This window comes from Heloderma suspectum, chromosome 5 (assembly GCF_057233095.1).
Source record: "Heloderma suspectum isolate Gila_16-S chromosome 5, 16-S_ref, whole genome shotgun sequence".
Lineage (NCBI taxonomy): Eukaryota > Metazoa > Chordata > Lepidosauria > Squamata > Helodermatidae > Heloderma > Heloderma suspectum.
In genome coordinates this window covers 192,657,892-192,673,561 of record NC_139462.1, presented here as the reverse complement: position 1 = coordinate 192,673,561, position 15,670 = coordinate 192,657,892, and the positions used below count along the sequence as shown (strand labels likewise).

Below are 15,670 nucleotides of genomic sequence, written 5' to 3'. Positions count from 1 at the left end.
GCTTCTCTGCCTGCCTGCGAGTCCTAAAAGTCTCCCAAATGTGCAACCCACAAAAGAAAAGAGGGGGAGGGGGGAGATAGGGGGAAAAGGGGTGAGGAGGCGGGGGGATCAAGAAAAGAAAAAGAATCCAGACAGCCACTCAGATTTTCCTTTATAAAGCCTCAAAGTGTCCACGTCCTCAAAAAGAATGGAACCAATTTAACATCCCCACCTCCTGCCTTCCCTCCAAGCGTCTCTCCCCCTCCTCCCTCCTCCGCGCGCCTTCCTCTTCCCTCTCCCTTCTTCTCTGCCGCCATCCCACCCAGCAGCTGCTGCTGCCAAAGCCGCGGGGACAGGTTGGAGGGGGAGGTCACGTGACGCCCGCGGCTCCCTGCCGCCCGGCCCTCCCCGATAGCTCCGCCGGCCTCCCATTGGCTGCGACGCGTTCCACGATTCGGCCGGAGCAGGGAACCTCCTGCCGTATAAATAGGGCCGTCGAGGGCTTTATTATTTTAGCATCCCGGGCAGCAGGTTTCTGCTAAGTTTGGAGTTACGCGCCCCCACGACTGTATGCCTGCGTCCCTTAAGTAATTGCTCACCACCGACCCAGGGACTCTGAAACACAAGGAGTCTGCATGTCTAGCAAGTAGACATGCTCAGCTTTGTGGATACACGGATTTTGTTGCTGCTCGCAGTAACTTCATGCCTAGCAACCAGTGAATGTAAGTGCCTTTAGATTGTTTGGGGGAAGGGGGACTCTGCTATGGAATAAGATGGTCCTGCCGCTCTATTCTTCCCTAGATTTCGGGGGGGGGGGGCAGTGAGGAACGTTGAGACCCGGGCATGTTCCAAAACTTCAGAAACTGCTTCCGTCATCACCGGTTTGCCCAGGGCAAGCCCCATCCAGTTAGAGCAGCCCTCCCCAACGTGTGTCCTCCAGATAGGTCGGGATGCAACTCCCATCATTCCCAGCCAGCATGGGCTGTCTGGAGAGGGCATCAGGTTGGGGAAGACTGAGCTGCTCTGGTCGAAGTGGTTCGGGAATCGCCATCAGCCCTTTGAGCCTTCCCCAGCGCGGCGCCCTCCAGATGTGTTAGGACTACAACTCCCATCCATGCCGGCCAGCATGGCCAGTGGTCCTGCTGACTGGGGACAATGGGAGTTGTCCCCAGTCAGCTGGGGAAGGCTTGCTGATAAAAGATTTTCCCACTTCCATGAGACGCTGAGAAGGGTTTAGACTTGTTCAAAACTTACTGAGACGTTTTTCCCCTTTTTTTCCTTGACTCAAATATGATAATCCTGGCATGAAGCCAAGCAGCTCCCCCCTCCCACGTACTCCACCCCTTGAGAGAGAGGGGAGGGGTTTAAAATACTTAACCCATACATAACTCAAATTAAAATGGACAAAAACCCATTTGTTTAAAGAGAGTTATGAGGTTGGCACTGAGGAACACAGAAATCCTAAATGCATCAGCCTCATCTCCCTGGAGACGTCTTAACATTCTTATTAACCTTTATTTGCCTCACATTCTCGAGATGATTCAGAGAACAACAGACAACCAAATCCGTAAGAACAGTCGCTGTTTAGGGCGTTGTACATGATCTTTGTGTGGAGTTAAGAGTGCTGCAGATACTCACAACGCGCCCTCTAGGAGGAAGAAGGCAGTAGTGCAGGGGACCCAACCTTGAGTGACTGGAGTCCAGATGGACCAACTCTTGTGATGATATTAATAATAATAATAATAATAATAATAATAATAATAATAATACCACCATTATCATTGAGAGAGAGGGAGGAGAATTAGTCATTAAGGTACATGCAAGGAGAGTTCTTGTGAGCCATTCTCTCAGAATAAGTTGTTCAAAAATGTTTTGATTTATTTTGGGAAGGGAAGAAGACACTTATGAAAACCAGGACAACCAGGAAAGAGGGAAAGTGTATGTTTCATGATCTTTTTGTTCAAGAAACAAGCCAATAGGACTAATGGATATTCCAGGAATCTTCCATCACTCATTATTATGCCCTAGCGCCCCCTTCTGGTAGAGAAGACATACAAAGTTTTCCCTGCAAATCTTTTTTTTTTAAACATAGGATGAAATCCTGCAACAGCAGTTCCTCACTCAGCAGGATATTTGCATAAATCATATTCTCTGAAATAATCTTTCTTTAGCCTTATGTTTGTATCTGTGGATAGTGGAGTGAATAATTGAACATAAAACTTGGCATGGGCAGCTGTTGCCAGGTTAATCCCATCAAATAAATATCTATTAGGTTGGAATCCCATGGTAAGGTGAGAATGATTTTTACCCTCTTTACAACGACCTTGTAAAGTAGGTTATGCTGAGGTATAGTACTTTTTCAAAGGCCACCTACTGAGTTTCATGACTGAGTATGAATTTAAAATTGGGTTTCCTATGCCCAAACCAAACCCTCTAATCAATGCACCACATGATGTACAGAGATCATCTTCTATTGGACCCATTTCTTTAGGTGTGGGAGTAGACAAGCTGTAGTATTACATCTGACTAAGAAAAGCTGTTCTGTGTAACTCAAAACCTTGCGTGCTGTCCAAAGAGAAGTTGGTCCAGCAAAACACTGTCACCACATCTATTTTGTGTATTTAAAATATGTGCAATTTATAGTCTTCATGTTGTCCTCATGCAATAGTCCTCATGCAATACATCCATGCACCAGTAATTCCTACTGTGTACTTTGGATATGGCGAATGCTACCAATACTGTAAAAGAAGCATTTACCCTGTCACATTTTATCTGGCGGAACTGGATTCACTGAAGCAAGCAGACAGCCAGGGAGTCTATTAGAGTTGCCACGATTAATGATTGGCTATTAGTCGAACATAATTTAGGAGCACTTTGTCTTTACAATTACATTCAACATCATCAGTTTGATCCTACTTTCAACAGTTGTGAGGATATTCAGATGTACTTCTCCCTCCAGTGGCAAGGAGAAAGAATGGCAGTGTTCCCAACCCAGTAACATTTCAGTCAATAATCCCTCCTCCCCTAGCAAGATCCATTTACAAATGTTACATTTTCAAAAAACAAAACAAAACACCTTATTCAGTCCTCTTATAGGACTACGATTTTGATTGATTTATTCACCTAGTGCTTCAGATAATTATGAATGTACTTAAGATAATAAGAATATACTAAATTAAGCATTTCAACCATCATCCAATTTCCCAATAGTATTTCTGCTGGTTCAAGTCAGTAAAAATTTTCTGCTATTTTATACTACCATTACTATTAAATATTATAATAACCATCATCCATGTGCAAAATTAACAATATAACCATAGGTTTCCTATCCAACAATTTGTCTAAAATAGCATTTAACCTAAACACACACTTACTAGGGAATAAGGGCCACTGAACACAGTCCAGCTTATTTCATAAGATTGCACTGCCTTAGCATTGTTTGGACTCAGCCACTCAGAGCATGTAATGATTCTCTATGGGTGAGCAGCTTTTCAGAATTGCCACTCACATTATGATTAATGTGGATTCCTTGCAAAAGGAAAGATATAAATGTAATAATAAATAAATATTTGCTGATCCATTTTGGGTACTTATCTGTAGGCAGGGTAGCCAGGTCCCAAAACCAGAGAGGTTCTGCCTGGCCCAAAGAAGACATACAACCATGGTGACTTTTTGCTCTGATGTTCAAAAACAAACTTCACCAGTCCTTTTCTCCTGCCTTCTGTAATCAGCAGTGTTCCAGCTGCATCTCACAGCAGGCCAGAGAAAAGGGAGTGGGCAAAGGAAGTGCTGCAGCAGCAGAACAGAAAGCCCCATTGCAACATAATTTCTCACAGTTTCCGAGCCCTTAGAGTAACAGGCAGTATTCTTTTTGCTGGACTGGTGCCCATATTTGCAAGGCTGGTATGTTTAGCAGGCTCATTAAAAAGAGTATACTTTACAGGGCGCATTAGACTATGATGAGGTTCCCATATTCTACCTGGGCTCTGAAGAGCCGCTCTGAGCATTCCCATTGGGATTTTTCCCCTTTTTCATGGAACAGTAGACCCCTCCCGCATGCCACATCACAATCTGCATGGGGGGGGGGGGTGCTGCTATTTGAGAAATGCACATCTTATGCCCCCTTACGTGTACAGAACTAGTAGCCTGGCTTTTTGGATCCTGGCTTATATAAGTGTTGGTATTTCACACCCTGGGAGAATCCAGTGTGCAAGCTTTTCCCAATTTATAGTATATGGAAGTCAGGAAGAAAGGGGATTTTGTTGCTAATGAATCTTCTAACTCCTGGATGCCAAAAAGAGAATCTATGCATTCTCTTGGTAGTCAAAGCCAATGAATACTCATATCTGAATGGATGTGTAAGAATAGACTGACCAACAGGGTCTCATTCTCATCAAAACACAATTAGTTTAATGTTAGCTGCAAGAATATGGAAGGGAAAAAATAACTTCAGCTTGAATTATCTCCATTTCAAATGCTGGTTTTGGCTTTCTGAGACAAAGAGGTGATTCAAATATTTCCTAGAAGAAAAGTTGCAGGATCACCTTCACTGGGACCCATAAAGCCCCTGCGTGAGCAGCAAGCGTGTATGCGCACACTTGGGCAGGTTTGCCTATTTTCCTTTTTAGATGCATCTTTTCAAACCCCATTGAGTCCTGCTCTGGAGGAGTCCCTTGTCTTTGGGAGTGGGTTGGGGGGGTATGTAAGGGACTATAGTGGGAAGGTGTGGGAAGAAACCTTTCATGGCCCTTTCGATCCTGGTTCTGATTCTTACAAAACCTTTTCTTAAACATACCAATTAGAATCAGAATCATGAAATCAGAAGGGAAAAAAAAGCTTTTCCAAGTGGAGTAGGGCCATCCATCAGCAACGTGCTGCAGAGATCAGAGAATATTTAATCAGGTTTTTAAATTGGTCATTTCATGTTTGCATTTCCTACCAGGATCATTTTAATAACGATAAATCCGATACTTCAAAACATTTTGTGACTTAAAACTAATTAACTTTTTTTTGTTGTTTTGTTTTTTCAGCTGTAACTGAGGTCAGTATAACTACTTTAAAAATACAATGCACAGCCTAATCGACAGAGTAGACTATGTATCATGTTTCAGAATGGCTATTTACGAACCACAGTTCCCAAGAAGTACATGGAGAAGCTGGTGATTATTAAACATCATGGGGACTGCCCAAAACTGTACCCACCCCTAGTTTCCTAATGGGCTGTCCTCCTTGTGAAAAAAAGCTACCTTCATAGGTGAATGTAAGATTAAGAGGATATGGCAGAGCAGAGAGATCGCATTGCATGCGCTACCATTTTGGATATTTCTAACTAGGATTTAAAGCCAGGGTATCTTTAAAAATGACATTGCATTTGAAAAGCATGAATGAATTCAGGTATGACCTTTTGATAATATCTCATTTGCATGAATTAGCAGCTACTAACTAATTTAGTCCCTCCCCTCCCCACTACATATGCATTTCTTTAAGCTAATTTGCCTAATAATAACTTGGTTAATTCTAGCACTTAAAATGACATATTGCTAATTTTAGATTTTTTCTGACCTCATATTCATTCCTTTCTAGGCAACGGAACTGAGGGTAAGCATTTTTAAGTGATTCTTGTATTAAAATGATGGAGCTTTTATCAGGGACCTGATGCAGTCCTAGACAACAGCTCAGGAGACCTGGTGAAAAGGGGTCTTTCAGAAGTACAAAATCATGTCCTATTTACTTTAATGTAAATCTAAATAAAGAACTTGAACTTGGAAGTAAATACCGTTCATTTCAGATGAATTTGCTTAGGAACCCAGCTGAGATACTAAGCACACAGGCAGCCTGTGCTTATACAGGTTTATTCAGAAGTAAATCCCACTGAATAAAATGGGGATTACTCCCAGGTAACTGGGAATGTGATGTAAGCTTAATGGAAAATCATTTTCACTGAAATCAGTGGGAGATCTGAGGAATTTAGGATTCAGATGTAAGTGGACTGAAGCCAAAATCTAATAAACATGAAAGTTGAATCACTATTTATAGAAAAGGAGTACACCTAAGCAACCTTCTTGAGGTTGTCTCAGAATTTAGCAGTATCAAATATCTGTGTAAATTACCTACTTACAAAATATTTGCAAGGAATTTACACGATTGGTTTAGAGACGAAGGTGTAATAAATAAATACCAGACATCTAAGGAAGTGCTAATCAACAGTAGACTTCTATTTGTGTGTTGTCTACTCAGTTTATATTAAAAGTAAAGTACAAGTGTGTTGAATCCACTCTTGAACTATAGGTAACCAAAACTATACTTATGTTTTTCAGCAGAAGCCATGTATAGAGTAGGTTTTATCACATTTTCATTGGCAGACAGTTATTTATTCATACTGTAGGTTTCTATGCTGAACATAGCTGCTTGCAAGACTTGTTTACAATTTATATCATTTTTGTTTCATCTTCAGGGCCCCAGAGGAGTAAAAGGGCCACAAGGAGACAGGGTAAAGAGCTGTGATTTATGTTTATTTTGCTTGTTACATTTGAGTCATTGCTGGATAAATAGTCATAAACCCTATAGAGGGTGCCAGCTCTTTGAACTCCAGTATTAACATCCTAATCCTATACATGTCTACTCAGAAATAAGAACCACTAAGTATAGTGAGACTTGCTTCCAGATAAGTGTGTATAGGATTGCAGCTTAAATCTCCTGATGATTTAAAATCATTGGCTTTGAATCAGATTGAGTTTGTCATACTTTGGTCTCACTGATATCGGTGAGGCAACTTAGTCATGACTAACATTGATTTCACTGGGACTAAAGCATGACTACTTTAGTCTCAATGCAATCTGTTATGTGCCACCATCATTCTGTCCTATTTAACGATGTGAGAGAGCACTCCCCAAAAACAATGGGAACAAGTTGCTCTGAATTATAGCGATCTAAATGTTTTCTGGTGTGTGTCTCCTTGGACAATTCATATACATGAGGCTGTACTGTGAATACATTTACTCAGGGAAATGTTGTGTGCACCATTTGGGAAAGGTAACGGGGCACTGTATAGCTTTACAGTGAGATCAGAATTTGGACGATGTCATATAACAGTTTGAAAGATCATTTACAAAGGGTTGAAGTCGTTATTGTTCCCAAGTCCCCTCAAAGTGTCTAGGATTGATTACTGCTACTGGGTTTCAGGTTTGCAGCCAAAAAATGTAGTCATATTTGTATTTGGAGTGTGTATGTAGAAGTGGGGGAAGGGTCCCAATTGTTACAGTATGATTTGTTAGTGGAGATATGTGGTATCTTAATGAAGAAATGAAAAATTAAGTTAAGTAAACCACATGATTAGAATACATACACATAATGAGCTAAGAACATCCCTACAGGTCAAATGAGAATAAGTCTCATCTCTCTGTGCTGAGTTTGTGGCCATAATCTAGCCACAGTTACAGTTAACACCCATTGATTAAAACCCATTGATTCCCACAACTAAATAGCAGCTCTTGCATTAATTAGATGATAGCTTACTGACAATGAGCTGATGTGGTCATCCTGCTAATTGTCAATGCAAGACTGCTTTTATCACCTCTTTGATATACCTATGTGAGTACTGCTGTTTGCAAAAGCATGGAGTCAGAAACTTAGGAACTCAGGAATGGAGGATGAGGTTATATGCTGTCTAAAATTCTGAGAGTTCTCATATGGCTCCCCTGCCTTTTGCCTGCCCATTCACACAAATGCAGCATTAACTGTATTACACAGCAGAACTGATATCTCCCTCCCACCAGATTCCCTCACAAATCTTGCCCGCAAGGATCTCTCTTTGACAGTCCAGACTGGACAGCTGGAACACATTCATTAACAACCGTACAGGGGGGATGGGACTTTATTATCCCTCCCTGTAATATTTTAAATAATGTTGCATGATTGTTAAAGGGAGGGAGCAGGGGAGCCGGCTATGCTCCAAAACAGATTTGATCAATGGGGTTTCTGTCACAGAGGTATAGGAATGCAAGGCCCAGGCCTTAGGAGTGCAGCTGCTCAGTGACTAGTCTTCACACATTATATTCTTAACTTGTATATGTGGAAATGTAGAGCAAACATGGCAAATATGGAAGTCTTCCCTCACACTGTCAGATTGGCATACATGTCAGGGAGCCAGGTGGCCATTGCTCCTACCATGTCTACTTGCAGTAGTAAATATGAATGTGCCACCGCATAAGGTATTACTGAGGCCTACTCCTTCAAGACTCAAGTGAAGTTCATTCTTCCTTCAGATGTGGCCTATATTGAAGTCACAACTGCTGTTTAACATTTCATATGTAAAAGTCCGCCTTCCTCAGCCTGGTGCCCCCAGATGTGTTGGACTACAACTCCCATGGCTGGCTGGCGGTGCTGGGAGTTGTAGTCTAACACATCTGGACGGCAGGTGTCTGGGGAAGGCTCATGTAAGCCAACACAATTTGCGACCAACGAAGTCTGACACAGCCCACCAGCCATGTATTATGGCCTGTCAGGTGCTTGACAACAGTCTCCCTTCTTCCAGTTTTTGAAGGCCTAGGTAGGCAGCAAAAACTGTCAACAATGTGGCTCTGGTAGATTGCTGTAGTGTACATGGCACGGGCACTGCATTTGGCCAGGTGGGTCACAAGGGGTGCGGGCCTGATTTCGTATTAACAATATGCTAAGGAATGAGGGCCAGTGTGGTGTAGTGGTTACAGTGCTGGACTCCCCACTCGGCCATGTAGCTCACTGGGTGACTTTGGGCCAGTCACTGACTCTCAGTTTAATTACCTCACAATTTTGTTGTGAGGATAAAATGGAGAAGAGTATGACCATGTAAGCCGCCTTGGGCTCCTTGCAAGAGGGGAAAAGGTGGGATACACATTTAAGAATAAATAAATAAGGAACCCAGGCTTTAATCAGAAATTATCTTGTACTGAATGCTCAGGCACCCCTTCCCCCAGCCTGTTTGCTCATTTTAACAGCCACTGTCAATCTGGGTATATTCTGAGTCATTCTTTGTGCTTCTTATTGTCCTGGAAGTTACCTCATTAGAATTGGCAATCTGATGTATTGGTGTGGGAGGTCTGACAGAAGAGTCCTGCCCCATCTGTGCAGCAATGAAAATTGCAGTCTAGATCAACCTTCCCCCAACCTGGCGCCCTGTAACTGTGTGGAACTACAACTCCATGGCCATGTGGCTGGTGATGATAGGAGTTGTAGCCTAACATCTGTGAAAGGCACTAGGTTGGGGAAGACTCGTCTAAGTTGTCAAGGATGTGAAAATACCTATACCAACATATAAGGCCACTTTCAATCATGCAGGCTATAAATTGATTTTTAATAAGGGCATCCTGCCATAGATAATGACAATCTGATGGCCCAGGCATAACTTAGGAAAGATTCTGACTTTGATTCTGCCTAAATCCAGCTGCTTCTTATTGGAATAGTGTTAGCCACTAAAATATGATATTTTAAATTATGATATTAATGATATTTTAAAAATCATTATTGGAACAGACAGGCCCAAATGCTTTGTAAAGACTGCCTTTGATTTTGCCTGCAGGTAAACACAGAATTTACAACGTAGCATGGGAGTGATGGCCAAATTGGCATGCATTCTATTCATATATACAATCTTCAATAGTTGAAGCGAAGGGAGACAACTGAAAATTGGGGAACATGAAGTATATCCAATATTTGTCGCTTAAATGTTTTGATAGGTTTAAAAACAAACAAACAAACAAAAACTAGTCCAGAACTATGTTAGTTACTAACAGGAATTAACATGTCTGCTTTGTTCAGCTGAGATTTACACATATTTTTAATTTAAAACATATTTTAGAGTCAAATTTTGTTTAGGCAGTCAGTCCCCGCTTTACTCTTAGGTATGAAGGGCATTGTAATTATCTTTGCGATCCCACTTGTTCAAATATCCAGGGTACAAATTACAGTTAGCCCAATTTTGCCACCTCATATCACCTTAAGTGACATCAAGGAGTTAATACATATGAATGACATAGACATATCCTAGGCCTGGGTGAAGAAAATATGGGTTCAGAACATGTACTCACATCAAGATAATTGGAACACACAGTGGTTTCAGCTGGCACTTTCATAGTCATCCTAGTATGTCAAGGCCTTCCTGGGGCACTGGGAATCTTTCCCTGTATGGTGACCCATAAAAGTCAAGCTTTTCTAGCCATTTGCAGAAGAGGGGTGTTGTTGTTAACCCTTATTCACTGTCACAAATCAATGCTCTATTAAATGGTTTTAAAACCTTTATAAAAGCTCAGTGTGAATAAGTCCTAGTGTTAAATATGCCCATGAATTTTTAACATAGTCAGACATCTCATGTTTAGGCCTCTAACAGTACCATTTTATGCATGTCTACTCAAATGTAAGCCCTGTTGCATTCAATAGGGCTTACTCAGGTAAATGGGTATAGGATTGGTACCTTAACCTCAGGGCTGTAACCTCAGTGGTAGCCCACCTGCTTTGCATGCAGAAGGTCCCAGGTTCAATCCCTGGCATCTCCGGTTAGGGCTAGGAAAGAATCCTGCCAGAAACCCTGGAGAGCTGCTGCCAGTCAGTGTCGACAATACTGGGCTAGATGGACCAAGGGGCTGACTCGGCATAAGGCAGCTTCCTATGTTCCTATTGAGTAAGCATGTATACTCAGAATTGCATTGTTCGAGTGCAATTCTATACAAGTTGAGACAGAAAAAAAAGGCCTACAACTCCCAGCATGCCCCAGCCAGCCAGCATAGCATAGCTGGTTGGGGCATGCTGGGTGTTGTAGGCCTTTTTTCTGTCTAAACTTGCATAGAATTGCACCCTTAATCTTCCAGTTGCCATGAAGCAATATAACCAGAGAAGTTTAGATAGTTCCAAAGTACAAATATGGTAAGTACATATTGTACTGGGGTTGTACAATATTGTATCTTTGCATCTGAATAACTTGACTGCAGCAATATCTCCTGTAGCTGTTTCTGTTTCTATTTGCTGTTTTTTTTACTTATTTTTACTTATCTTTTTTTTTTTTTTCCCCCATAGGGTCTACCAGGTCCACCAGGCAGAGATGGTGATGATGGTCCACCAGGCCCCCCAGGGCCCCCTGGTCCTCCCGGTCTTGGCGGAGTAAGGCATCCAAAGTTTTATTTTACTGGTGATCCATTAAAGTATCTAATGGTACATATAATGCCAAGCAGGTCATAAAAGGCCTAGCATTTCAAAAGCAGGGGCCATATCTTTGACCATATCTTCTCAGGCGTGTCTCCAAGTACTCCATAGGTAGGAACATCCTTAGAGACCTAGGAATATTCAAAGAAGAAACAATTAATATACTATTTTCCATTTTAATTTGGGCCTTTCTTGTCCCTTCATTCAAGAGCTATTTTGCTAGTCAGGGATTAATTTGATGAACCCATGAAAGTCATTTGCACGTTCTGCTATTGGCTTTGTATAATGTATTCTTGATACTGAAACTAATGATAAACTTAATACAGCTTTACACATGAGGCCATCACATTTCCATATGATTATTTTTTTTCTACAAGCATGAAGGGCTCGAGATACAGAAATGCAAATTCAGAGCCCAATGTTCGTTTTCATTTGGGTATATAGGGGATAGCATTTGAATTCTAAACCTCTTTCTGATTATATTAACTTCTTTCGATCCCCTACAGAACTTTGCTGCTCAGTACGACATGTCCAAATCAGCTGACCTTGGCCCCGGACCTATGGTAAGCAAATGTTTCATTACTCACGGAAGTATATGCACAAATCCAAGTTGCACCAATAGGTGCTACCCTGGCTGCGAACAGATAGCCCACAGGAGCAGCCCATGAATGGAGATCTCCCAACATTGTGCCTCAGCTATGTGATGCATGCATACAGCTCCACAGACTGTTGCATAGTAATATAAGGACCACTGTGCCTCCCAGCCAAGCCGCTAGACAATTTTAGACTCTGGGTAATGGTCCTCTGATGGTAAGGGGTGGTCTTTAGCAATTTGTATTGCTTTACCTACTTCAAAATGTAGGAAGCCAGTCCTGCTGCGTTTGGGGGCCCTCCTGCTCATTCGACTGAGTGGGACCCTGGTGGCATCCAGGCATCCAGATGCCCAAGCCATCACCTATCCTCTCTTGCAAACTGTGCATGTCATGGATGGGGAGGGCCCCTGCTGGGGAGAGGTTTGCACGCCTTACCTGGGTCACTTCCAGGCTGCATCTCTGAAGTGGAGAGGATTGCCGATAGATTGGCCATCCAGTATCCCACTGGTTCCAACAGAGCTACCACTAAAGCTAGGAGGCCACGACATAGGTGGGCAACCTACCCCACTCATGAGACATGGACTGGAAGTGAGGAAATCCCAGAATAAGTTCCATACGTGCATGCGCACGCGCGCACACACTCCCAATATGTTCTCCCTGATGCTATTGGCTGTGATAAGGACTGGACCTGGTCACCTAGTTCTGCATCTGCATTTCCTGCCCACCATGCAGCTAGGCTGGAGTCATGCCTGTAAGCTGCAGACCAAAGCATAGTTAATTCTAAGTAGATCCACTGAACTTAGTTTCAAGTGTAGGTGGTTAGGATCAGAGCAACAATGATTATACCATAGAATGATTCATACCTCATCATTTTTACTGCTTGTTGGGTGTACAATTCAGGAAATACAGAACCTTTCTATCTATTCACTAGAGATGCTGTCCAATGAAGTTTTGTATTGTGTTTGTATTTACCACCTGAATTCATGGAAATGTAGGCCACTTTGGATATTATCTAGAAGCACTGAGGCAGCATGAGCATAATGCTTCTGGTCCCCACACTTCTAGGTCTCATCCAAGGAGAGGATATTCATATATCCCATACGGAGAGATGCTCATTATGTCCCTTCATTAGGAGAATGTGTTTCTTCCTCCCACCTCACCTTCAGACATGCTCCAGAAGTATGGGGAGAGGAAATGTGAGTGATTCCTGCTTCCTCTCATTGCTTCTAGAGAATTCTGAAGTGGCTCTAAGAGCCAATTCCAATGTTACATTTCCTTTCACATGTTATAAATGTGAACATGAGTGGTTGGAAAATGGCAGAAGAAAACAATGCTTGGTAATGTCAGAAAGGTCAGATGTGATTAGGAAACATGTTACTTGCAGAGAGGTCCCAGGAGCATTGTAAGACAGGGCCAGTTCCAGGGGGTAGCACATCTGAGCATTTGCCAGGGCTCCAAGGTGAGCAGACACCTACTGCCCTAATAGTGTTATCACTACCACTTTGACAGAGTAGCCAAGAAAATCCAATGCAGCCTACCAGAATTATCAGTGTTCATCTCCCAGTTTGTGCAGGTTAGGGGAGGTTCACTTAGGGTGCCATGTCTAAAGGTTCCCAAAACACTGCTGCAAGACATGCACCTCAGGATAGGTTGATCTTGTTCTGTGACACCTATGATTGTCTGAGGAGGCAGCCATCTGTCATCTATGGCCATGTGAATGGGTTGAGCATTATCATCCCTTTTCTGCCTCCCCACAGAGTTACAGATGTCATGCAACTTTTTGAGCACTTACCTTGTAGCTACCAGTCATCTCCACCCCCCCTTACACTTGTATATGACTTTTCCAACTTTATGAAGAGTTTCTGTCTCCTTCCATATACATACTTTTTACAACAGAGAAATGCCCTGTTGGAAGGAACTGGCCTTTTCAAATCAGAAACCCAGAACAGTGGTCTCAGTAGCATGCAACACAGCTTTTGTGGCTCTTGTGCGGTAGAACATGTGCTTCTGGTCCCATTGAAGTCAGTGGTTGGGCCTTCCATTGACTGTTTATAAAATCCTACCCACTGCAGCAGTATAAACATTTTTCTCCCAATAGCAGAAGTATTGTAACAATGGCCCCCTGCATGCATTATACATATGGCGAGGGCTCCATGCGTAGAATAGGAAGTGGGGCTGCGTTGCTGGTCTAATCCTGACATCGTGAACACCCCTGGTCCCGCCCCACAACCATCGAGGCTGGACAACTGAAAAAAGGCACCTACGCCCACAGAGCTCTGCATGGACAGGCTTCCCTTTTTCAGATGTCTACACTCACTGGCTTGGGTTATAAGATAAATTAAGTTAAGGAAGTTAATGGAAAGAAAGTTTCCCATATCTCCCACCTTCGTACAGCCATCTGTGATCCCTGAAAAGCTTCTCCATGGGGTTAGGGATGCCTCCTGAACAATGAGGGATGGGCATGGAGGACCACTAGGAGAAGGAGAGGATGGGAAACTTTCCTTCCATGAACTTCCTTAAGATAATTTATCTTAGGATCCAAGCCCAATTTTGGCAGTCTCTCTCTCTCTCTCTCTCTCTCTCTCTCTCTCTCTCTCTCTCTCTCTCAGCAGCCCCTTGCATCCCACCCTATATTATTCAAGAGGGGGCCCTGAACCTCCATAGTGGCTTTTTGGGTTTGCAGGGATGAAGAAAGGACCAAAAGCTTTCCTTCTGTGAACTTCTTTAAGTTAACTTATCTTAGGACCCAAGCCATTGCATGGATGCTGGGGGAGGGGGCAGTGATGGTCATTGGGCTTTGTGGTCAGGGGCATGGCCCAGCCACCTCTTGAAGCATGGAACCCTCTTCATGCATATGGCACATGAAGGTGGCTGTTGGCAGAGAGCAAAAGGGCAGGGACTGAGAGTAACTATGCATGAGCTGACCTTGGACCCCATGGGTTGGATCCAGCTTTAGGCATGTGCAACTGGGCTGGTGAAAGTGGACTTCTCCAGCCCCTCCTCCCCACAGCAGCCCTCTGGAAAATGCTATACAGGGGGACCCTGCTGAATGGGGTGAGCTGTGGTGTGGGGGGAAAGGGAAGTCCCGGAAAATTGGGCAGAGGCACCTTCCATGAATGGAGCCCTCCCATCAACAGACAGTTGTCAAAACCAAGCATTTGGGCTAGTTGCCCAAATCTTTCGGAAGGTTTTGAGGAGAAAGCAGTAACATTTTTTTCCTTATCCCCTGTTCAGCCCCTGGCGTAACATTTTACATGCTCCTGCATGTGAGACTGCAGCACACCTATGCATGATTCCTCCATAGAGGAATTTTCTTCATAGGTTCTTCTGAGCTAAAGAAGGAAAAAACTACAAGAAAATGGAGGCAGTGGCATCAGTAGCTGTGAGGGCTGCTCTTTCCCACCCTTCACTTCTCTGCCTGCCTCCACCACATGCTAGAACAGAAGGGCAGGTTGAACCTACCCTGCCTGTCAGCAAGAGACACTAGAGTGAACGGAATGCTTTTGCTGTTAATCTGCCCTCGAAAACCAACTGGTGTCCATTGGAATCCATCCCCATAATGCCCCTCCAGCTCAGACATCATAATTTGTGAAGTCAAAGACAAGGACGGAGACATTGTCATAATGCAACAAATTGAGTATTTTTGTGTCTTCTGACAAGTCGCAAAGCAAATTAAAATGCAAATTGTAATTCTTGTCTTTCTCTAACTGGAAGGTTTAGAAGTAGTACATAATTTAAACCACATTACATAAGCTAATATAAGGATCAGAGGTACATTTCAGCTACTACTACATTAACAGTTTACAGTAGGGAAAGGAGAAACCATACACTTGTTTTGACTCTCCTATTTGCTTTATTACTGATTATGATTCCAAGTATCTAATATAATATACAACAAGACTATTGCCAGCATATTACATTAGTTT

At 42.9% G+C, this 15,670-nt stretch overlaps 1 protein-coding gene across 1 annotated transcript in view; it reads left to right on the top strand.

Annotated features, from left to right (window-relative positions):
- Positions 1-492: 492 nt before the first annotated feature.
- COL1A2 (collagen type I alpha 2 chain) overlaps positions 493-15,670 on the top strand; it is a 70,663-nt gene continuing 55,485 nt past the window's right edge. Inside the window, exons 1-4 of the mRNA XM_084858792.1 lie at positions 493-718; positions 6,434-6,469; positions 11,026-11,109; positions 11,658-11,714. Of these exons, the coding sequence (XP_084714918.1) occupies positions 11,679-11,714 (36 nt within the window). The 5' untranslated portion in view covers positions 493-718; positions 6,434-6,469; positions 11,026-11,109; positions 11,658-11,678. The remainder of the gene's footprint in view (positions 719-6,433; positions 6,470-11,025; positions 11,110-11,657; positions 11,715-15,670) is intronic.